This window comes from Chamaea fasciata, unplaced genomic scaffold, assembly GCF_029207755.1.
Source record: "Chamaea fasciata isolate MVZ Bird 193981 ecotype frontalis unplaced genomic scaffold, bChaFas1.0.hap1 SCAF_13, whole genome shotgun sequence".
Taxonomy (NCBI): domain Eukaryota; kingdom Metazoa; phylum Chordata; class Aves; order Passeriformes; family Sylviidae; genus Chamaea; species Chamaea fasciata.
Window position 1 is genome coordinate 15,508,169 of NW_027094098.1, and position 25,527 is coordinate 15,533,695.

General features: G+C 38.5%; 1 protein-coding gene across 1 annotated transcript in view; it reads right to left on the reverse strand.

Annotated features, from left to right (window-relative positions):
• The window catches only part of SUCLG2 (succinate-CoA ligase GDP-forming subunit beta), a 113,763-nt gene that overhangs the window by 63,353 nt on the left and 24,883 nt on the right, over positions 1–25,527 (reverse strand). Inside the window, exons 3-4 of the mRNA XM_066195409.1 lie at positions 707–806; positions 491–581 (exon numbers count right to left, since the gene is read on the reverse strand). Coding sequence (XP_066051506.1) covers positions 491–581; positions 707–806 — 191 coding nt within the window. The remainder of the gene's footprint in view (positions 1–490; positions 582–706; positions 807–25,527) is intronic.

A 25,527-nucleotide genomic window follows, 5' to 3' on the forward strand; every position in this document is an offset into this window, starting at 1 on the left:
AGAGGGTTGGACTGAAGGAATTTTAAAGATCCCTTTCAACTCAAACCATTCTGTGATTCATCTGTCACTCTATTAAGACTTGCCCAGAGCTGAGGGTGACTGAAATACAGATAATATTATCACCAAAGGGAACCAAGTCTCGACTGTAAACAGAATGTCAAAAAGCATGTACAGCTAATGCTATAATGCAGTTTTATCACCACTTAGGATGTCTTTGATGAAAGATGAGCCTACAACAAAGGATTCCTTTCAATATACATTGCAGAAATCAATTTGCTTTCCATCAGTGGGTATGCAAAAATTGATGAACAAAATATATACACAAACTGAACAAGCAACATTTTCTTCTTTTTTTTTTTTTCCTCAATGAGATGTAATCAATCAGGAATTGAAGAAGGATCGAAAAAAAATCTATGTCGTACATCCCAGTTTATTAATGCAAAATTGCAGCTGAACATAGCTTTCAACTTTCAAGAGGCCAAAATCTTACCTTTTTAACTGTCACACCATCCTTTGGAGTTTGCTTCGTTGACAGATTGTACCCAATCATCTGTTTAGCAAGCTGTTCAACAGTCTTAGGGCTACAAACAAAGGAAAAATGTTAGTTTACTGAAAAATATTAAAAGAAATAGTCCATAGCTGTTGTAAACAGCCTAAATATTATACAAGGAGAAATTTATGGTTTTTTTCAATTGAAAGCACTTACTCTTTTGTTAGATGAACTCCTCCTTTCAACCCACTATTGAAAATACCCTTCCCTCTCCCTCCAGCCAGAATCTGTGCCTTCAGAACAACTTCCTTTGCCTCTGTAAAAGAAAAACACATTGCAATTCTGTGGTTTGTCAATTATTGAGCTTGTTAGTATGAGACCAAAAAGCATTTCCAGATTGGACTCTTTAAAACAGCAAGAAGTTGTTCATAACTAGTGAGCAATAAAACAAGGGTGAATTCATCATTTCTATAAAGCAACCTTGCAAAAAAAGAATTGCTGAAGGAAGTTAAGGGATACACAGCTTATTAAAGTGATAAATAAGTCATTGCAGAGATCAGAGCCATGCTGTTAATGCTACATGACCTGCACAACAAACCACACAACCAGTCCAGCTCCGTGGCTGACACACTAGCACGGTTTTCAGACATAAATCAGATCACATTTTGTCTTGAATGCACAACAAAACAATGTTCATCAAGGGAAATGAATTCCATTCCTTGCTCTGAGCATGTGGAAGGAAAAGCATGGATGTGGTTCTTAAAGAAGAAATCCCTGTGTCCAAAGGGCAGGTGAGTGCACAGCAAGGGCAGGAGCTGTGAAAACTTTTCATCTGTCTGGGAGGCATCACTTGGATCTTGGGCAATTTGAGTGTAACAGTCTCTTAGTAACACCAAAGTGCAGCAAGGCAGTGACAAAAACAATTGCACCATGTCCTACATCTCAGACACAAGCAATCCTGACATCCTTGCAGAGTCAAACGGGGGAAAAGGGAAAAGAAAACAACCAAACCAAACCATCGCTCATCATCTCTGCAGCTCCGGATCACCGCCACTTCCTGAACTACGAACACGTCCCAGGTGCCTTTAAGATGTTTATTAACACCAACTACTGTCCCTTTGCACATTTATCATAATAGTGCTGGGTGCTGTGCAGAGTCCGAGATCCTAATGTTGACAGATCATTAAGTGTGCCGAGAGAAGGCTCACTGCCACCCTCTCCTGCAGACCGTGGAAATCTCTGATTTCACTGGTGTTTGGATTAGGTCACACCTCGGACAACATTTTATCTAAGTATCAATAAAACATAAGAATTTGTGGTTAAATTGACAAATTTACTGTTTACTTGGCACAGAGGGTACACATACTTTCATTAAAACACACACAGGCTTTCTGGGCTGTAAAAACATTTTACAGATTATTAAATATCAGTTCAGAGGTGCAGGAATTTTTGGTGCAGGCAAGCTCTGACACAGCCTCATTTCAAAGTGCCTGTATAACAAATTTCAGCAGCTACAAAAAAAAGTTGAACCTTAGAATAGTATAAACATTATGAAACAAATATTCTATTTAACACAGGTATTGTACTGAAACACAGTAGTAGTTACTATTATTATTATTATTAATTATTGTTAACACAGATACTATACTAAGAAATGCTTAATTTCCAAGCTTTTTGAGGCTGAAATCTCTCCATATGTTTAACCATTCAGTAACATTTGACATTTATCGCTCTGAAACTTAAAAGCATTCTCCTTGAAAATATTTCATTCATCCCAATATATTCATGTTCTGGGCTCCCTATTACTCATGCCACTGCAGGGCAGATAACAAGGAAATTTAAATGCAACAAAAAGTTTTATATCAAATGTTTCCTAAGCACACAAATTAAGATGAATTAAAACTATAAATCACTTTTCAACCTGCAGAAGCAAACTCTAAAAATCACAGTAGCTGCTGTGATGAACAATCTAATACGGTATTGTCAATAGATGCTGTAAGCATTTAATTAAATCAATTTTAGCTTCCAACCATCCCGACAATGTGAGCTTTGATTGTCAGTGATGGGTGGTATCAGTTCTGGGAGTGATCATCAACCTCATTCCCAACCACCACGTTCCATGAGCACCAATTATCTCCACTGGGCTCCAACAAATGAAGCTAGAGAAAGGAATTAATGTGTACGTTTTTACAATCCACTAGAGGACTATCAAGGCAATAGAGTAACTTCAGAACAACTATCAAACCCATAAACAAACAGACATGAAAGCGAGCACAGCCACGTGAAGATTAGACCTGAAGAAATAATCAATGCAGCAGCTCAGCAGACCACAGTACAGCAGGTTCTTCATGCCCTGCAGGAAACCAACAGGAAGCAATTTAAATCCTTAATTATTTGCCCAAAGTCCGTAAAATGAAATAAACCATCCAGATCTCATTTTACAGTAACTAGGCTTGATCATTCAGTACTACCAAGTTGATTCACTACCTAATGTCACCATCTTATTTAGAGAGTTGATTTCTAGAAATGATCACTCAAAGTTTTTGTTTGTTCCTGCGTGAATTCACAAATTATATTATGAGAGACTATGCCAAAACAAAAATGTGGGATTAGCTGGAATATTTGAAGTAATTCAACTTCACCTGCAGGTTTAAAGAAAAAAAAAAAGTAAAAAAGTGTACCTGAAGTCAGTATTAAACCCATTAAAACCAGAAAGGTGTAACTAATTTCTGTTAATACTCTTCCAAACTGTTCTAGAAACATTGGAGAAAATGTTTAAGCAGGACTGTGCAGTTACACATAAAGGACTTGAAGAAAGCCTATCACAAACAACATGCCTTTACACCACCATAAAGTAGAGTACAACATTTTCAACAGCATTAAGGCTTCAACCACCTTCTGTGTATGGCCACTGACTCACCAGCCTTGTGTAAATTAAAACACAAAAACAGACACAAAAACTCCAAAGAAAACCAAATAACAGGCCAACCTGCTCCTTAAGTGCACATATGTGGATTTTTAGTCACAGATTTATAGTTTTCTTTATCATTAGAAACAATACAAAAACCCGACAGCTTTTAAGTGTCACTAATTTAGCAACAAATAGCTTCAAACTGCTCCGTGCAGAATAATGACGCATTGCTGGAAACAGCATGTGTTCTTAACTAATTATAACCTGAATACATTAATATCTCAGACTGAGCAGCTCTTGTATTTGCCTTTTTTACATTCATCTGTGGAAAAAAAAAAAAAGAGAGAGGTGCAGGTGTGGTGTTAGAGATAGGTTGAAGTGCTGGACCTGGCAGGATTTGGTTAAATGGCTGGACTTGGTGATCTTAGGGATCACTTCCAAGCAAAGTGATTCCATGATTTCTAAGGAATCCTTAAAAAAAAAAAAAAAAAAAGAACCAAAATACAGCTGGTCCCTAATCAGATGCCAATAAATAAGCAAGACCTTTGCTCCTCGGAAGAATACTCAGAATTCAAAATTTCACAGCGGTGTCTGGCTCTATGTTTCCAATAAACTGTACTCTAACCAGAGGAAAAAAGCCTTAAGTACTTATTTGTCTGTAATAAATTCAGATGTTTCAGCAGGGCGAAATAGAATACTGAGGGACAAACAGCCTCTACACTGCATCCAACAAAACCTCTCCTTCCCTCAGTCAGCACAGTGAATACAACCAGCAGTGATATTCCTTGCAATTGGAATAAGTTCAGTGCTATAATGAAAGCCTATTTAAAATCAATAAAATCAGTCCTGCTTTTGGGAGCTATGATTACTCTGGTCCACTGGTACTGCTTGCAGCAAAAATGAACAGCTTGTTCTCAGCCCACTGCTGTGTATATTTAACTACTGAATTCTTGATCGTGAAACAATATGCAGAGTTCTGCTGGTTATATGCTATGCTAATTTATTACCTGTGAACAACTTTCCATTATTATTGATACGACTGTGTGGCTGCAAATTAGGCATGTTAACAATTACATATAAAATGTGCTGCAGCTTATCAAAAATAAACTGCTGTAAAGAACACACGATGTACTCCTGCACGGGAACAGGTCTCACACACTCCCCTGTTCATGAACAAAGGGCTTTCTACCAGGGAGAACTCAGGACTGCTTTGACAAGACCTCCCACACTAAAGAATTAGAGCTTGGGACAAAGGGAGGAGGTCTCACATGAATTCCTAATCTAATTTGTCTCACCGTGCAACTTTCAATGGTCTGGTTTCTCTCTCTGCAGGGGCTCTGTGTAAATTAATTCTGTCCGCACCTCCTTTAAAAATGCACCGTTCCACTATTACATCAGTGTATTTTTACCCCAGTGTAAGGCAGCTGAGCACAGAAGGGCTCACTGCAAACCCCTGGCTCCAATGTAAGGACTGCAGCAGCAGCAAAGTGTCCCTGGAACATGCCCTGATCTGTCGCCGAATGAGCTTAGCACACACTTCAGAGCAGATGAGAGTGTCGCAGGAGCTGCACAATGAAAACAAAGTCAGGACATGCCTAATCCAGGTTTTACAGAAGCCCTGTCTCCTCACTGACCGCACACTGAGTACATAAACACCCAGGAGCCATATCCATGAAGGCGATTGGGATGCCAGGATGCACAGGAGGATCCCGGTCTGATGCCTTAAATTTGAGTATGAAAACTCATGTTTTTCATGTTTTCAGATTCTGTGCTGCCCAGGGGTGCAGTTCTGAGCCTCATATTAAGTGTTAGTAAGCTTTCTTCATAGAGTAGGGAGACAAAACAAATTCCATCTCCCAAGCATTTATGCTTAACACTTTTTTCCTAGAAACAGAAGTGAATTCAGTGCTTCCTTTCCCAAAGCAAGGGGTCTTCCCCCACTCTGCTTAATAGTTTTGCTTTCATAACATGAGATTTGAGGAAAACAAGGCAGATCTTACAGACATTTTCTGACAGCAATTATTCCTTATTTTGGATAACACAAGAACTATAAAGACACCAACAAACCCCAGAACACCTACATGACAATTCTACTTGTTTCCTCACCGGTGTTGATGCAAACCCACAAATGCTCAAGTGTCCTGTAAGGGTTCTAAATAATCTCTCCCAAACTGCATCTCTGCAGCTCAGAGCCTTTCCTCCAAAACCAAGGGTTCCCCTTACAAGCTTTGAAAGGGTCCAGTTTGGATTGGTTTGGGGTTTTACTACCCACATCTAGCTGATCCAGCAGTAGGGAAATCTACTTTTTGGGGTCTCATCTGTCCTGTTTTGTTACTGTTGCTTGCTTGTTTTAATGCCACCCCTACCACGCGAGTTTCCAACTTCCCTTTGGGCAGGATGGGCTATAATTAATCTTCTAAATTTCAGCCACCCTCTTACGCTGCTCAGGCAAGATCCTGTCAGGCTCTTACTACCTTTCACCACCCCTCCAGGCCAGAGACATTCTGTAGATTACTCCGGCAAGGAAAGAAGGGAGAAGAATAAAAGAAATAAGGAAGACCATAACACGCATAATACAATAACAGAAAAACTGTAGTAAAGCTTAGTTTCCACACTGAACACTGAATCTTAAAATTGTTATAATAACTTTTCACATTTGAGTCTCTTTACACCAACTTGGTCTGAAATCTGAGACAGCTTTTCCCAAGTATTGCTGCCACTTCCACTGCTGCCCTTCTTCTGAGAACTGCAGGGATGCAGCAATCCCACACTCTGCCAAGTGAGCAGATTGAGATGAAAAAGAAGCTGTCCACAAGATACCTCCCACATCTACAAAACTATTGTTGTGCTTAAAGACCTTCTGAATGAAGATAAACAATGATTTCCCCCCCCCTTTAATTTTAATCTAAACTCTCTTCCTCTGTTATTTTCATCCTTCTGCTCCATAACACCAAAAAGAATTAGGTTCTTACAAGCCTACTTTCCAGAACCTTTGGTTTGCAGACTAGTTTAGAATTAAAGTTAAATAAATCATCCTTTTTACAATTCCATACTTTTGAATATATTGTATATTTATTGCTAGATTATAAGCCTCATTAAAATCTATAATGATAAATTAGTCAGTCTCTTGATTCTGTCACTACTATTATTAATTGCTTTCATAGCCATTACTACAGACTTCACCGGTGATAAAAATTTTAGGGCTAGATAAAATCAGCTAAGCTAAAGCTCACTCTCAATATTGCAGTCTTAAACCTTCTCAGAGTGAAAGTAATCAAGTATTCACACATCCTACATTTAAGTTAAACCTGATAAATTACTTATACAGCAAACGGAGCCTCACTAGATCCAGCAGCACCACTATAATGCATGGAAAAATATGCACATTAAGGCAGGGATCCAAAAGAAACAGTTATCATACTGAAACTGTTCATTGTATGTGCTTGTTTAAAACTCCATGGGATATCTCATTTCTGATATTTTTCAGCCTTTAACAGCTTCTTTTTTCAATCTAACTTCTTATTATTTTTTACATAAATTTCGTCTGTGACAGACAAAGGGCTTAGAAAAATGGCTATTTTCACATTTGCTTACAAACCTGAGAGCAGACGTGGCTTGAAAACTCAATCAGGAAAGGAACAAGTTTGTCCTTTTGTGGAAGAGCACCGAAGTTCACTGACAAGAGAGAAAAAGCTCTTTCTGCCAGCTCTAAAGGAACATCCATTCCATGGGCAAAAGACAGAAAGGCAATTTCTGTAACCTGCTGAGTCTCCCTGGCATCCTGCAGCATATAAATAGTAAATACTGAACAAAAATAGAAAAATCCATGCAAAGGGATCCAGAGTTCTTCCATCATTATACCCAACAGGTCCATTCTTACTACCTTTAGACTTCAAAATATTCTTTATATTATGCCCAAGCCAGTATTTTTTTTTTATCCTCTTCAGACAATTTCACTTTAAGAGGCTGCAAAAGCAAGCAAGGAAGACTTTTCTTCTGTATTAGTCACAATCTCTATGACCTGACAATACCTCCATGGAAGCTTCTCACGATACTCCGTTAAGGACTGAGAAATGCAAAAGGGAGTGGACTGGGGATGCAAAATCACGTGCTTCAGTAGACCTGCTTTCCTTGTAAGTATAAAATACATTAATAAATCCCCAGACTTGACTTCTAAACTCGTCATTCAAAAATTTGTCAGTTTTAACAGATTCTTACCAAGACATTTCTCCCTATCCTTCCCATTTCCCTAAACAACAAAAAAAAAAAAAAAAAGAAGAAAAGAAGAAGAAGAAGAGAGAAATGAATACACTGACAGTTTTCTTTGCATCTTTACCTTTAAAAGATTACAAGGATTTCAAGTTTTTCTTGCCAAAACAACATGCAAACCTTCTCGCCCCCCTCCAAGTAAAATACATTTTAAAGTTAGTAGGCTCAGGCAGATCAACTGTGCCCTAAATTCTTGACTGCATACCATAACACAATTTGTTTTAATACAGTTCAGGGAACAGGCTTTATGCAATCTGTAGTGTTGAAGTCAAGCATCCATTAGGAACAAACACTCTTCTCGCCCCTCGCTGCAACAATACACACACCTGCTTTCCTGGAACGTGTTCAAAATTTCATTCTTTCTGATTATATGTAAGGCACAAAAGACACAAAGCCTTCTCTGGCTGATTCTAATTCTTTTATCCATTATTGAACTGCAGAGATGATTTTGAAAAAAATTGCAGGTAGTGTAGAATACATAGAAACCGAGGCACATATATTAGTTTTTTTCACATTTCACTTTTAATCATAAAGGAGTTGTTGTAGTTGGAGATAGTCTCAAAGAAGGAGCATGAAATAAAAAACCTAAGCAAGGAACCAGGGAGCTCACATGGTAAAAAAGCAACTCAATATCAATTGCAGAATCACAAATGGTTCGGCTTGGCAGGGACCTTAAAGCCCATCTCGTTCTAAGCCCTCCCATGGGCAGGGACACCTTCCACCTTCTTTGGCTGCTCCAAGCCCTGTCCAACCTGGCCTTGGACACTTCCAGGGATCCAGGGGCAGCCACAGCTTCCCCTGATGCCTTAAGTTTGAGCTTTCATGTATTTCAGATTCTGTACTGCCCAGGGCTGCAGTTCTGAGCTCACATTCAGTGTCACTCAGCTCTGCACAGAGCAGGGCGACAAAACAAATCCTTTTCCTGCTGAAGACCAAGGACAACTTTCAGCCCCAAGAGCACAAACAAGGGTGGGCTGAAGGGAGGAACAAGACGGATGGGACCTCACGACCTGAAGCTGGAATTGACAGGTGAACCCTGTTCAAGTAGAGACTTGATAATTAGTCTTTTACCAAGCACAGTCATTCCATACAGGTCTGCCATGCCCAGCAGGATCCTTAAAAATAAGCACTAAAATTCCTAAAGGAATGTGGAGGACATCACACATTCCCAAAATACACAGGACACATTTCCTTGGCAGAACTTCCAGTCAAAACCAAGCTGGAATGTTTCTAGAAAGAGACATCTAGAAACTGAGATGTAGTCACTTCCACCATCCCTACATCTACATACAATCTAAAAGACGTTTTTGTTACATTAACATCTCACAGGAAGCAAGGGAACATTAAATTGTTTTTCTGCAGAAAAGGTCTCCCAAAGAGCAAAATAACACGCAATATTTGTAGTCTGCATATAAACACATTCAGTAATTAAATAATGTGGCAGATAAAAAAACGAAAGCATTCTTAGACAGTTGTGCATTTTGGGAGTGGAGGCTGGGCAACCAAGAGCCTTTGAAAAAGCGAGGAACAGGCCACAGGCTCAAAGGGAGAAACCTCAGTGTGCAGCAACTTTAGACCCCGTTTCTGCAAGGCTGCCAATTCTAGGCCAGGACCAAATTCCGCCAAAGGCTTTCATAATCTCTTGCTGCCTTGTAAAAGCTGGGACAAAGTCACCTGACAGGTACCCATGTGCATGCGCCGCCCCACTTCAAGGCACCTCCCTTCTTTAATCACCACCACAACAGTAATTTCTCTTCTTTCCAACAATATACAGTGACACAATACAGATGGTTTCATCAAACAGATACTTATCTGCTTAATTCTAAGCACACTCTGATGCCAGCTTGGCATTTGGGTGCCTGCATAAATATTTCCCTCAGTGGGGCTTTGACACATTTCATGAAGAACTTCTTAATGAAGCTCCAAACCTAAATCTCATCTCCAGTTTGCATTTTTACCCAAAAGCAATGAAAATACTGAACAGCTCTCAGCTGAAAATTTACATTTTTAGCAAAATTAACATTTCTCTCCCAGAGACAGTTCTTGTTATACAATTTCACTCTAGCTCTTAGCCTTGTATCCCTTAGCTTTTGTTTCATTGTGTAGGGCTGCATTAGATACTACATATTTTGCAGTTTGGACCATAAATAAATCAATCCACATCCAAAACTAGAAACGTACAAAAGAATAGCAAATCTGGCAGTACTTTGATCTGAGCCAAGCCCAGTAGGATTGAAATATCCTCCAGTAGCATGATTCATTATCCAGCTTACTCAGTGGAATTAAGTACAAAGTTTTCAATGCATTGCTGAAGTAATTTATTGAGCCTCTGAAGAGAATCATGCTAGACTGGTCATTATCTGGGAAACATCTGGATGGGAAAATGATCACATTGAAGAATTTATGTCTGCCTCAGTAGTGCTAAAGACAGAAAGTTGAAAAGTTTTACTTTGGAGTTGTTATTCTACATATGCCCTTGATTCCTTGCCCTGCTTTTGAAGCAAGACACTGATTTGCAACAACACTAACTTTTCCCTGCCAAAACTAACCAAAAATATCTGACTTTCCCCTCCCCATAACCAATGACCACCACCATTACCTTCCCAACCTTTTTCACTACTTACAGACAGAAATCACGTACTTTGGAGGATATTTTTAAGATCCCAGTATTGATCACTGAGATGCAGCCTCATTTACTGAAGTATTTTCTATTTGAAGAAGAAAAACAGATTCCACAAAATAAAGTAAACACTATCTGAATTTAAAGAAAGAATCTTTTTCCAGCACAGCCTCTAACCGACACCTGACATCAGGTAAAAGCCAGCTGGAGAAGGAAAATCCAGTAACTGAGACATTGGGCTGAGGGTTTGCACAAATATGACATTCAAGTTCTTTTGCAGATAAAAGCAGGACTAAAATGATGAACAGGTATGGCTCTGGCCATCTGGAATAGCAATCAATTTTACCCAGAGTGAAAGGAAAATCCAAGACGAAGGAACAGAGTTGCTTCTATGGTTTCCACCTTGTCAAGTGAAGTTTAACTAAGTAGAGACTCTAGGCAAAAGCTCATTCGTTTCCAGAGCTCCAGATCTAGAAAACAGAGTTATCCAAGTATGAAACAGACAGAGGAAACTTACCACATGAAGGTTGAAGGAATGCAGGAGACAATGGAATACAAAAATGAATTGAGAGTTATCTATTTAAAGCATAGAAACACTGCAACCAAAACAGGCATCATATTTAGTGCTAGAGATATTTTCCTTCTTAAAAACCTTCGAGGGATTCCTGTTGTTAGATTTCATGGTATCTAGCTTTTAATTACATAAAAATGTCCTACTACATTAAGCAGTATTAAAAGAAATATTTTAGTCCTCTGGCAACTGGTGAATATCAACTGCTGTAGACAGATGAAGTTTCAGTTGTGGTAAGCACCTGTGTTTATAATTTAATGTCAGATAACACCAGCAATCACCGAGCCCAAGTAATAAGGGATGCACTACCATCTCCTCTTGTTTTTGTTTACTCATCGCATATGTGAGATAGAAGCAATGGCCAAAATAATCTAACACTGGAAAAAGGTTAAGAGAAGACCTATTATGGGAATCTTTAATATCTAATTCAGTATTTCAGACTTAATTACTCCATTAAAAGGCCATCTCACTGATCAATGATACACTGGTTAATTTAGATTCAATGCCAAAAAAATTTTATTTAGAACATAGTTTCCAATCTTTATTACCTGAACAATGTTCTTTTTACAGCTTTATAAAATCACCCAACATATACAACTCCCTCTCACATGTACAGCCAAGACATTCAACATAAACCCATCCAGAACACATCCCTAACAGTGCATCCCTGCCAATATTAATTGGCCTTCTATGAAAAAAACAACTTTTCTTTCGGTTGTTTTTTCTAGATTTCTTTTTTGTTCTGTGATATTTTTCTTGGTATCACATCATCTGCAGACACTTTTCAAAACTGCTGAAGAAAGGCAATTTAGGGAATGTTCCAGATAAGGGGAGAAAAAAAGTCCTGCTGTGCTTTTCATAGCTTGGTAATTTTTACAGACATTCTTCTTGTGATGTATTCTTTTTTCACACATTGTATTAAAAGTCTTCAATTTTGAATGTTTGGTGGAAACAAGATAATGCAAACTTTACCGTTTCAGCTATGAAAACTCACTGCCAGGACAGGTTAAGAGAGAGAAAAAAAATAGGTTTAAAGTGTTTCCACTACTTATTGAACGTTGAACCACAAAAAAAAGCACAGAACTTTGAACAACTTAGTTGGGTGGACCAAACAAGTTTCTACTTGAAAGATGAAAATAAAAAATGGGACAAGAGATTTTTATACTGAGATGAGCTTTTAATTCAGAAATCATCTAGGAGAAAATATTAATTATTTCAAAAACATGGTAAAGCAACTGTCAAAATACATGTTGCATCCTTGATTTTCACCAGTAGCTTGTTAGCTGAGCCATTCATGACCATGCCCAGTGCCAACACATGCAGCTTCTTGGCTCAGCCTCTCTCTGCCACTTCATTTTCTCAGTGGTTATATAAGGATTTGCTTTTTTATTGCATGCCGCTACAACATGATCTGTATGGGGACACTGGACAAGCTGTTAGCTCCATTAACTTAATAATAGAATTTTGAGTGTGATTTCCTATTAATTTCATTTTCCTCATTCCACGAGAAGCCAAAATTACAGACAGCCATATGGTGCTTCATAAACAACAATTAAAAGTTATTTTCTGATTTTTGGGCACTAAAAAAAAAGCCCATAAAAATACATATGGTTGGAAAGATATAAAGGAAATTATGCTTTGGAATGTCTGCATACGCCTAAGATGCTCCAAACACTTCCTCAGCCTTTTTCCCATTCACACACTTCTGGTCCATGCTAGTCACTGGAGGTTACAATTAATCACAGTGCATGCCTCAAAGATCACAATTAAGATTTTTCTTCTAGACGTGGAACTTCACAACAGCTTGTATGAACTGTGTAACACAACTTGCGCTGTGACTCTGACTCTTCACCTTCACCCACTCCACAAATTTGCTAACAGGATGGTTCCTGCCCAGCCAGAAGTACCTGGCAGAGGTCTGCCAGTCAGACAACTGAAATACGTGGGTTGGAGATTGGACTGGGAGCCTGTCACTCATTACAGGCTCCCAGTAATGTAAATTATCTTGTTGTTTTGCAGGGACTAAGAATTCCCAGTACCCAACACAGCAGCTGAAAAGCCAGCCTACTCCAAATCATTGCAAGCTGCTCCTCTAAATGACTCCAGAACAGCCACCTTCTTCTTCCCTGCCCTTTACTACACCTCGTGTATGTGCTGATTGGAGAGCAATTTGGTCTGAGTGGCATCTGAGTAGATGAAGTTACATAAACCCTTAAAGTCTCTTACTGTAAAATGGAAATAAAAAACTACCTGCATCATCAAAATGTTTTTGTTTTTACTAAAACATCTGTAAAGGGAGAAATTTCCTTAAAAGCACCTGGAATAACTGCTTTTACTGCTGTCCACTACTGGAAGTCAAGCTGATAGGCAGAGTTTTTGACATACATATATATAAATATACATATACATACATACATACATATATATATATATACACATATACATACATATATATACACACATATATATATACTTACAGGGCAAAGCCAGGGTCTGTAACACTTACTGGTTGCTAGTGTAGTCCCATGTAAAAAAGAGCGAGAAAATCCCAGTGGTTGAGTTTTAACAATTCCACAGTAAAAATAAAAAGCGGTTCTTCCTTAGAAAACCCAACTGTTAATTAATAGGGACGTTATAAACCTTATTGATGTTTTAACTCTTACCAAATACTGAAAACCAGCATTTAACCTTTACAGAACAGTGCTGGTAAAGTTGTCCATCTTGGTGTAGAGTCATTTATCATAGAGTGACAAGGATATTGCAGTAATTTTCAGCCACACTCATTATTTTCCTATTTTTTTCCCCTAAGACAGATTATCTGTAGCACATGTCCTAAACAAACCTACATGAATCTAAGCCATTCCTTATTTTCTTCTCGTGCACTTTTTTTAACACAATCTATTTCTTTTTTCTTTGTATGTACAAATTTCCTTGTTTCACAAGGAAAGACCTTTTCAAATTCATCACAAAAGTCACTGTTGTGATATTAATAGATTTTTCTTCAAAGTAAATCCAATGCAAAGCCTCTGGACTAGCCTTTTAAAGCCAAGTATTCTGGATATATGAGAAATGAAATCTGATAATGCACATAATAATTTTCTTCTACTTTATTACCACCGATCTGAAACTGAACATCCACAATCACGTCTTTTCTTTCAATTGACTAACACAGAAGTGCTTTTCTGACATTACCTCAGCTGATGTCTGCAGAACAAGTCTGCATTAGTTGAAGGAATTTTGAAGCAGCAGCGAGTAAACTGAGGTTAGGTCCTACTCACTTGCAGCTTGTGGAAAAGGTTGAAATATCAACTATGACCTGAGTTTTCAGCATGGGAAACATTAGGTGGTAAAAAGATTTAAACAAACCCTCAGCATGTTACAGAACAATGGCCTGAGTAAAATGGGCAGCCTGTGTGGAACCCTCCAGGGCCAAGCCAGAAGACAAAACAAGGCAGAGAGGTCCAAAGCTCTGTCACTGTGCTTGTAGCCCTGGAAAACTGCAGGGGGACAAGGGGCCTGGCAGCACAAGAGGAGTTTCAGGGATGAACAGGAATGCTGGTGTGAAATCAAGTAATTTCCCCCAGGAGTGGGTTGTTCCACAGCTCTGTCCAGGGCAGCTCTGGAGATGCTCCAGGCAGCAGTGCAGGAGAGGTGTTGATGGAGAGAACAAGACATCCCAGGCTCTGACCTTGGCCAACCCATTCAGCCACGTGTGCTCTGTGCAATAAAGCTTTTCATAAAGCTCTCAGCTGCCCCAGACTAATGAAAGAAGAAGCAGGGCAACAAATAAAAGTGAAAATGGAGAGGGCATTACTTTCAGCAGAGAGCTACAGCCAACCTCTGCTCTCCTGTCTAAGAAGCGAAGTGACAAAGCAGCACAATGACACTTCCATGGCACTGCAGACTGAGCAGGTGGAGCTGCCAGTTTTCTGTCAACATCTCCCAGGAACTCTCCTGTTACACAATTAATTAATGAATAGACAAAGAAAGAAAAATCCTACAAATGAGCACAGTTACAAAATCAGGCTCATTTCATTACTATCATAATAATTTTCCTACACGGCTTCTTATCACTCACCTAATTCAGAGCACTTTGTCATCACAAATTAAGATTTAACTGCACAATAAACAAGCTGCAAGCAGTTTGAAGTGCCTCAAAATCTACACAGATCAAACATGCAGACCTATTTTTATTGATTATGTAATATTGACATCAGCTTTACAATGCTATTACCCAGGCACACAAATTTAAGGCCTTAAATCAATGGATTTGCTTTCAAAACTCTCCTTGGACACACCTGATGGGAACGGGGAGGTCTTGGAGCTAATCAGTGCTTGAGGGGAAAAAAAAAAAAAATCAGAGGCCTAAACTTAATAAATCACTGGTCGTTTGTGCCCATCATCTGGAGGCACTGTCTAAAGGTTCTGTTTTCCAAATGCTACAGTGCAGAGTGCCTTTCCCTGCAAGCACTCACCAAAGTCCCAGAGCTGCCAGCCGCAGTTGCTGCTTTTGAAACTTGGGACCATCTGTATTTGAAATGAGCATTCAGTACATAGTTATTTGCATCCCTACCATGCCAAGGCACGCCAAACAGAGAGTCCCAAATGTAAATGCATTCTGCCTGCATGGGTAAAGACCCAACACACTGATACACAACATGCAGACAAAAATATTTTCCTGCAAAGATGCGTTTTGAGTCAGATGCAGCCTGTTTATTTTGTACTTATAATATCCATTGAATTAACAATTAACACAGTTACAGAATTGATGTCTACACAATGATTCTCTCAAAGAAGCGAAAATACATTAAAATCAAATACTTTTATAATTATTTTCAACTTTTTTACGTTTATGCAAAAGATAATTAATACATTTCATAAAAGCTCTTCAAGCTGGTTTTAAGTTTGGGGGGCTTTTTCATTTGTGTGTTTTAAAGAGTTTTCACACTCCTCCTTTCTGTTTTTCTTGCTGACACTTTAATCTCCTCCTCTTGTAAATATGAGCTTATAACAATAAATCATGTTTTATTTATTAAAGATATAAACAGGAATCAATACAAAGCAGGAAAGCCAATCTCCATAAAGTTTCTCTCCACACTGACTGAAATTAGTTTTCATATGAAGATTTAAATATGCATCTGGTTGGCATTTAAGCAAGAACAAAAATATCATGCTTAAAAGAAAAAAGTACTGGCTTCAGCCAGTTCTAGTGAAGTAAAATAAGTAAAATCAATGACAATTCTTTAAAACATAAGTATTATGCAATGAAGAACCTGACACATCTGAGAACTGTTGCCTAAATTAGCACCAAAGAACTCCAGAAACTGTAATATAAAGTAGGGGGTTTTTACTTTTATACTCAGGTCACTTTTAGACACAACATTGTTGATTTGGAGATAAAAAAAAAATACCCTTGATTCTTCTGTAAATATATTCTGCTTGGAAAAGCGCCTGTATGAAGCACACCAGGGAACAGGAGTGCAAGCAGCCCACATCACCCTGCCCTTTGTTTGGATTGTCAGTTTTTCCTTTTGATCTTTCTTTGCAGTTGAGGAACCAAAAATTGATTTTCCCACTTGAACTAAGGTAGAAAAAGGACAATGTTTTATTTAAGATCCTTCATTCCTGCACATAAGCCTATTTCTTTCTTTATATACAAAAGAAACTGTCTTTTTGTTCTTGTAAAAAATATTTCCAAGTGGGGAATGGTCTCAGTGTGCTGACTCTGGATTCATAACAGGGGGAAGGTGTTTAAAAATCCAAATACTGGCCTCCTGCAGAGAAACACACCTCAGGAGCCTTCTAGAGGGACAGAAGCTGAGCTTCAGGGAAGCAGGTCACACTTGTTAGGTGTCTGCATAAACCTAAGCCACGAGCAATGTTACACTCAAAACCTTGTTTACAGGCAAAGAGAAAGGACAATTTACATATTTAGACACATATAAAGCCAGGACTATATTGCAAATATACCCATGAGATCAACAATGTAGTTGCTTTTTTGTTTTTTTTTATTCCAGATTTACTTGTTGTAAGAACAAGAATAAATGCTTATATGTGGGGGAAAAAACACCCTCTATAATAATGCAGTTAAAATTGTTACACAGCTATTTCCTAATTGCTACCTCTTCTCCTGGTGTTATGCTCATCCTTCCACTGCACATTTGGGTCCGAAGTTGGACAGTTTCATTTGGATCTAGGGCTGTTCTTTGTTGGGAGGAATATGATATTTGTTTTGATGGCTCCTTCTTCCTCACTCTTTTAAAATGGGTGTTTTCTTCCCACCAGTCCAGCTCCCCTGACTTTACTGTATACAGTAGGACATTAGATACCAGAGACACATTTTAACCCACTGTGAGCCCAAAATTATTGAATTCACTAATTAATTCCTTTGATTTTTTTTGTTGTCACAACTTGTATTGCAGACTAACCTGTTGATATTGGCAGAAACCAACATTCCCTAATGCCTGCAGGTATTATTAGTACTCCTGGGCCAAAAATTTCCTGAGTTATTTGCACAAATCCTTATTAAAGTCCTTGAAGAAATCCGAGCTCACAAACTGCTGACCTGCTCTTGAGCCTCACAGGAAAGCTGAGGACACACAAATGCCCCCTGAGAAGCACAAGAACCTCCAGCCAACTGCAGGTTTCCCTTGACTGCTCCAGTCTTTTAAATCTCTTTTTTCCTGTGAGCTTGGGAGGGTTCACACAGCTTTGCCCAAGCCTTTCATTTGGATCAATTCAGCACCTGACTTGTCACACAGGACCGAGTTTGGAGCAGTCTGCTGGACAGCACAGCAAATTCTGTGTAATTATGACCCAACAGGCTGCAGTGAGGCCAACCACTAAGCTGAAACCCAAGGAATGCAATCTGTGATTCTCCTTAAGATATATGATCAGCTTTTAGAACTTGGAAAGAGCAGGGAGTGCACACAAGAAAACCAATTTCTAGTATTCAAAAAAGAACTTTGCAGTTTGTTAAAGACAGAGAGCAGTGCATACCTTCACATGGCACAAGGCTCAATTACTGATAGCACTGCCCTGCTTAATCAGAAGCCTACATGCTTTTCTCACACACCAGCCCTTTGAGGGAACACAAACATGCCACCCCCCTAGTTGTGACTTTTCTGAAGTTTCTGACAGCTTGGCATTTGTCCCTCAAGCTCCAATCACCACCTCAGCAGCAAAGATATAACTATATACATTAAATTTCATGTTTTACAGGTTTCATAACATTAAATTAGCCTAGAAAAATGAATATAAAAGCAAGAGAGAGGCATTAGCTTTGGGTTTGGCAATCAGCATTTGCAGGAAAGGATGTGTCTCAACGTGATGTGGAAACCAGCAAAGCTGTTTCATTTAGGCTTCCTGCAAGTTGAGCTCTGTGGGGATTTTGAAGGCAGATATTATGCTTGGAAATTGAACTCTACATATTTTAATGAAATTGCACAGTCTAAACCCCACAATGAGTGAGAAGTCATATCAAACAGTGGAATTTGGAGCTTTCTCAATTACTCACATACAAATGGTAACTTTTCTGGGTAAAGATGTAAAACTGGAATAAACACCGACTTTGCAAAGAAATAAACACCTTTTGCAAAGGAGGAGAACGTGCAGCTGATTTAAGTGCCTTGAACCTGTGCTGAACCTATGAAGGGACTGACACAACAGGTGAGTAAGTACATCTCAAATGGCCACATCCTTCATTCGTGCTGTTCAGCACCTTCTCAGCTCCAGACAAGCAGGACCGTGGATCAAATGTGTCAGCAGCAGCAGATCACAGCTGCACACCAGCTTTATAACCCTGAGTGTGCAGGTTCAACCACTCTGCCATGGAAATGACAAGCATGTGACCTAAGCACCGTCCCAACGTCCCCTCCTGTGAATCCTCAAAAACAGATGCTCTGTGTCATCCTGCCAACTGTTAAGCACCGGTTAATATTTCATTAACTTAAGGTCAGCAAGCTGCTTTACCACATCAGAAAGCCCACTTCTCAGTTTCTGCAGAGTCATGTAATCGTGTCTGCCTGGTTTACAAAGCAGATGAGGTAACAGCTGAAAATAAACCTACAGTAGATTACGCCTTCTCTCTGTGCTGCTGAAAGGAGCTCCAGATTTTAGTGAAGCATCAGATATACAATAGGGCAATCTTTCTTTAAAGGCAACACTTTTGCATGATGTTTTCTTCATACTTCTGCCATTCCTTACATTCCAAACTTCTCACTTCAAGGTCGAGTTCAGAACTGGTGTCTAAGGCAGTATAAATCACATTTGTATAAACTGTAGTCACAGCTGACTCTCAGAAAGTCTCTTGCGGTATAATTTACTTAATAGCAGGTAAAGAAGAAGGCTCTAAATAGCTAAAACAATTCAGAGAGACAAAAGAACATATAATTAACGTTGTCCTACCTGCTGTTAACTGCGCTAATTGCATCCTTTCTGTACAACTGAAAATTCTGACACAGAGACATCTTCAGTGATATGCAACTCGTGTTCAATTACCCCTGAACCTCGGCCCTTGCAAGTCTTTCTCTAGTATTTAATTTGACTGGTTTATTTTGTTTCTTCATCAGCAGAGAGATTTCTGAAGAAATGCTAACTCCAGTCTGTGGAAGTCCAGACATCTCACTATTCACAGGACATGAGAAATTCAATGTAAATCCCAGCCACAAATTGGAACCCATAAATCAAAACTGTGAAAATAGTCACAAAGCTGTATAAGCTGAATGACACAGGAGTCTTATTTTGTAAACCAACAACATGAAATATGAAAATACATGACATCTTTTCATCTTAAAATTGTAAAATAACTTTTCCATACAAACATCTTTAAGTACCTAACTTGGCTTCTTATGGATCAAAGAAACAACTAAATAAATACTATCTGCATATGCACTTCAAATAGGAATGTCACTCAGAAGATAAAATAAGCAAGTTATTTATAGTATACATTAATCATCATATTTAAATGGCATATTACTTCATGGCATGAGACATAAGCCTGTATTTAATGGGGGGGGCGGGGAGGGGAAGATTGCATAGGAATAGTTTTTCCTAGGCTAGTCAGATTTGTAATAATGAGCCTCAGGTCTCTCTTGTTCCACTTTTATTCCAAAATATCCAAGCAAAAGCTGTATTATACTTAAGGGAAAATGTGGAAAGGCCAGTCAGAAAATCAGCCACGCTGAACATCTAATGAGCTAAACCAAAAACCTGGATACAAGATTTATCTGTGAGAACAAGAACTAAAGGGGGTGCTGGATGTGCAGACGTGGCATCAGGACTAATAATCCTCAGTGGGGACAAAGCACAACACACCAAGATCAGGAAAGCTGCCAGTGAAATCTACAGGTGAATAAGTGGAGGTGTAGAGGGGTCAAAAACTTGGCAGGGCGTAGAGGGAAGTGCAGTGCAGCAGTGGTGAATCTTCCCAGTGACTTTATATTATTAACTGTTTATACAGCAACCTCTTCTTGGCTGCCTTTCTCTTCTCTTTCTCCAAAATCCCCAGGGCTCTTCTTAGGTATTTAGAACAATAAATACATTTAAGATTTACAGCCTGAAGTTTAGCCATATTCATCTTACTCAGGTGAGCAGTCCAACTAAGCCCAGGGGAGGTGCAAGAAAAATGTTCCCCTTCGTAATGATGCACTGAAGAAAAGCTGACTTTAACTGTAGGACCAGGGAGAGCATACCACACAGAGGTAAAATTGTCAACCTCAGATTTTTATTAATAAAACAAAAATCACTTAAAATAAGAGCATAGCTAACTTCTGGAAGTAGTCTGAACATGATTCTCACTAAATGTTTTTTTGTGGTGACATTCTCAAGGGTTAGAGCATCATTTAAAATATACTGTGATGGAGAGAGTCAGATAATATCTCCCAGTTGAATCCAGCAGGGTTACAAAGACACATTTTGTATTCATAAAAGTGTTGAAATATTTTACTTTTCTTGAACCGCAAATATTTGAAGAAATGTAGACAAACATATTTAAAATTCACAGCACTTTCTCAAATATGAAGTAGCAGATTAACAAAATGTCAGAACATCCTTAGCTTCAAAAACTGCTCTACCATTTTAGGTAGAGATTATCTACCAAAAAATAAAAAAATCACAGCCTCTTATGATCATAATTCTCAATTGCTGATAGATTCAACTTGAAAATTACTCCCATCTCTAAAGATAAAACAAGCTCTTGCAAGTCATCCTAACCTTTGTAAAATACCAGTTAATATTACCTCATTGACTGGAAGAGGCTGAGGAGGAAATAGGGGATGGGAATCATTGTATGAAGGCTGGATGCTGGGTGTTCTCTGAGCTTCACATGAGTTGAAAAGTCATTTGTGAGAGATTCCTGGCTTGGTTCAAAACCATGTGCTTTTATAGTAAATATACAAGTTAATATCCTTACTTGTCATTCCAGCCCATCCTAAGGTACCGCCTGGTCCATAAAGACAAAAGGTGTAATAAATTTAACAGAAACAATTGACAAATTAAAAAAAAAAAAAAAGCAACTTTCCCAAATAAATTATATATATATATATTAAGTGGATAACCAACAACAGAATCTTCCTGCTGTATCCTGAGTCCCTTGGGGGACACTACAGGACATCAGGGAAATTATCATCCGTAAATCAATTATAAACTATCCTATCTTAGGACTGCCATCATTCCTTCTTAGATTTCATTCAACATGATTGTGCTACTAGTCCTTCCACTGGAAAGTTTAGATGAAAAACAGGCATAAGCATCAATTTTGTATTTGAGACCCCTATACAGGGGATTATCCACTGGGACTGATCACATAGAAGATGCAGCACTACACAGCACAGAGTAACCAACAAGGAAAAGAAGAAAGAAAACAAGAGAAGAATGAAACTTGCTTTCGGTAATCAGCCCCCGAATATTTAGAAGCTGATGGGCATCTAGAGAGCTTAGAAGGAGTGATTTCTCTCCTTTACACAGCTGCTCGTGCTACAGAGAAAACATTGTTGTTTAGTATTTCATACCTTATACATAAAGTGTGTCTAATGGTTCTGATTTTATGCATAAAAAAATGAAAATTCTATGCAGCTGCTTCTCAATTACGCATCTGGTTATTGTTCTGCAGCTGCAAAAGTACCTTGAAGAACCATAAAATATGGTGTGACAAGAGTAGAATAAATACCAGCAGTCATCTTGTACCCTCCTTGTAAAACTTTGCATTTTTTACCACCTGCTAAAATTCTGGAAACGTAACTATAACTTCTGTTGCCTTCTTCTTTTATGAACAAAAATCCACTGGTGTAGTTAACACAACTGAAATTTGCAAATGCCCACACTCTGTGGCACACCTTATGTTTTGAATTCAGTACCCCATTTCCAGAGCATTTTTGACTTTGTGTTTTACTTCCGAGCAGCTATTTTGGAAATTTGATCAGAAATCCAACACAGAGAACAATAAGTCAGCTCAACATTAGCGTCAAACATCTGAAATGAGATTTTGATTTGTTAGCCCCCAAGCCATTACTCATATTACTATAAATCTATTGAATATGAAGACATTTGGTGACAAAGAATGGTTATGAAATATCCAACTAATGTAAGCAGTCTCAAGCTTGCATTTACTGACTCACACTCAGCATGTTGTTCTCTAATGAAGGGAACAGATAAGAAAAACAAAACAATTTGTTTTTCAGAACAATGCATTTACAATTAACTATTTCTGTAATTCCTCGGGAGACAGAGGGTCCATAGAATTTCCATATCTAAAATATTAAAAAAAGCCACAATTTGTACGTTAACTTGAAACAGAAATGTTCAACTTGAAACAAAACAATACCCAGCGGTGAGCTTTGACAAAATCTATTATTAACTTCCTTGGAAAAAGAGTAAGACTCAAACTCCCAGTTAGAGGAGCTGAAAGTTCCTCTATCTGTTTTTTTTTTTTTTTTTTTTTTTTTTTTGTTTCGTTTGGTTGGTGGTTTTTTTTGGTTTTTGTTTTGTTTTGTTTGGTTTTTCTGGCATGCGGGATGAGACACATGCAGCCCTTACCAACAAATTCATGTGTGGTTCCACAGCTGCCTAGTTTTTCCACAGAAAACACAGAGGTGCCAGGGCTATGTGAGGAAAAACATGACTGAGCTGCAGAGGTGAGATGGGACAAGCAGGAAAGCAAAGGCAGAGAGCCCTTGCAGGGTGTACCAAGGATGTTGCACTGCTTAAACACTGCTCCACGTAAAAGTTTGTCACTTCTGTGCCACCGCTGGGAAGAAGTTTCTCAGCATGAGACACAGAGGGAGGAGGGAAGCCAAAGGGGAGGGAGCACAAGCAGGATTACACGATTCAAACCCAACCGACCCACGCACACAGAGGAGAAAGCAGCACAACTTTAGGGCTCCTATCCAGGGGAAAGGTCCTGTAGCACCAACAGCCACTGAGTGTGAAACCCTCAAATGAAATCCTAATTCCACCTTGGCTGTGCCTTGTGCAGTTCAGCTTTCAAGGCAGATTAAGCTAAAGCCCCCAAAAGCAATGTGTGAGGAAATGAAGAATTTCCACAGAAGGAACTACGATGGACAAGTGCTTTATTCCTGGTTTGTTCTGTAGCTGTACCACAGCAAATTCCCCAGGACTTTCCAACAAACTCCCCGGTGCAGCACATTTGGTGAATAAAACCCTGTAAACACCTTTCCCAGCTCCTCTGATTTTCCATGACTGATCTTTTTCACCCAGTAGATGAGGTAAATAAATTGGGTCACTGACATATTGATTGCCAAGCCTCCTACGAAGGATTACTTTAACTGCAGCAAACAACATGTTGCCTTCATAATTTATACTCTACTTTATTATTTTCAGCATTTTCAGACACAAGTGAGAATCTTAAAGTTGTTTGCACAATCACAACATTTGGGGATTTTTTTCCAAAAATCAAATCATTGCAACATGGACAAATGTAGGAAAAAACCTAATACTTGCAAAATTATTTGATAATATTTAAATATCATTTAAACCATGGTTAGCAATCAGTATTTGTCTTCAGATCATACACAGAAACATTACTTTCTGTGATTGCCAAGTCAAGCAAATGTGGGTCTGAGCAAAGCACTTCAGCAAGCAAAAAAACCAGTATGCACACAAATGGCTTTTAGCAGTACACAACTGCTAAATATGTGCTCTAGCTATGCTAAATAGGGTAACAACTGACTGGTTAGCACAAAAAAAAAAGAAAAAAAAAGGAAGAGGATTTTCTCAATCAGAACTCATAAGGAGGGAGAAGGGCTGAGAAGAAATGAGCAAGTGGGCACAGGGAGGAGAGGGCTACAAGAAAAAACACAGAACTGAACAAGGGGCAGAAAGTGAGTAAAAACACAGACATTGACAAATTTGGTGGAGCTTTGAATTGATGCATTCAAGGGATGCCTATGAAGACTGCAAATAATGGAGTATTAACAGGTATTTTCTATCACTGAGAAGTGGCTGGAAAATGTAGATTCACTCTAATCTTAGATTTCATCCCTCTGACAAGGCAAAATCCATTAGGTGGAACAGAGAAATACTCATGCTCAGTAACACTGAACGTGGTTCAAATGCAGCTCATCCACCACCAGTTTTCTATTAAATTTAAAAGATTGTTTTCTAAATACTTACCCATCTGAGAATAGGATCATATTAGTCAATAACTTACAGCATTATTTTGCCTGAAAGAACAGTTTCAGAAAGCTATAATTTAAGTGTAAGGAACTTTAATAAAAGCTGTCAGAGAAAATAAGAGGACTTGTGGGAGAGCTGTTCCTCACCAGCGAGCAAGTTCTCTGTGTACAGCTCCCTGGAATGCTATTGCAGCAACACATGATTTTTTTTTTCAACATATGCAGAAAAGGATAACCTGAGCGGCTTTAAAAAATAACTAGTTATAACCACTAAGTACATGAGGGTTTTTGAGAAATAACTCATTATGCACAGGTGAAAAATTATTACTTCACAATGAAGCACAGAATGGAAAGAAACAGGGAAATCATAGAAATGCTGAAAGAAGCAATTCTGCTACCGATCCTGATGGACAGAAACAGAGAGGAAATTAAATCACACAAGCAACCCCATGATGACAGTAAAAAATATCAGCTAAGTAGCCAAGTTTTTTAAATAAAACTTTATATAGAGGGCTACTCTTTACAGGATACTCATAGAAAAGCTCTTCCTGGTATAACAAAAAAGGACCTCAATTCACATTTCAAATATCCTCAGAAACATCAGGTTCAAGGATGTTTTTAATTTTCCCCAGCATAAAAGCTTAGATTAAATGCATACAGCATTATCACCAACAAATTCTTCATGATCTACACAAAAAGGACACTACCAACCTAAAGGTCAATTTTTGATCCCTTCTAAACGTAAATTGCTTTCAAGTGGTTTTCACAACTAGTACTAGAGAGGGAAATTTTCAGATAAGGGATCTCAAACAGCGTCTAAAAATGCGCTCTTCCCTTTAAATTAAAAAGCCATGGGAAGAAAAAAACTTTAGGAGCTGAGATAGGAAGGAGACTGGTGTTCACATGACCAAGAACTCTTTCAATATTCTAAAAAATGGCGAATAACAGGTGACAGGTAAATGACCTCATGAAAAGATGCTTCAATAAACCTTTTCTGTTCTTTTTAAAATACATGTTTACCTCTCCAGCCTGATA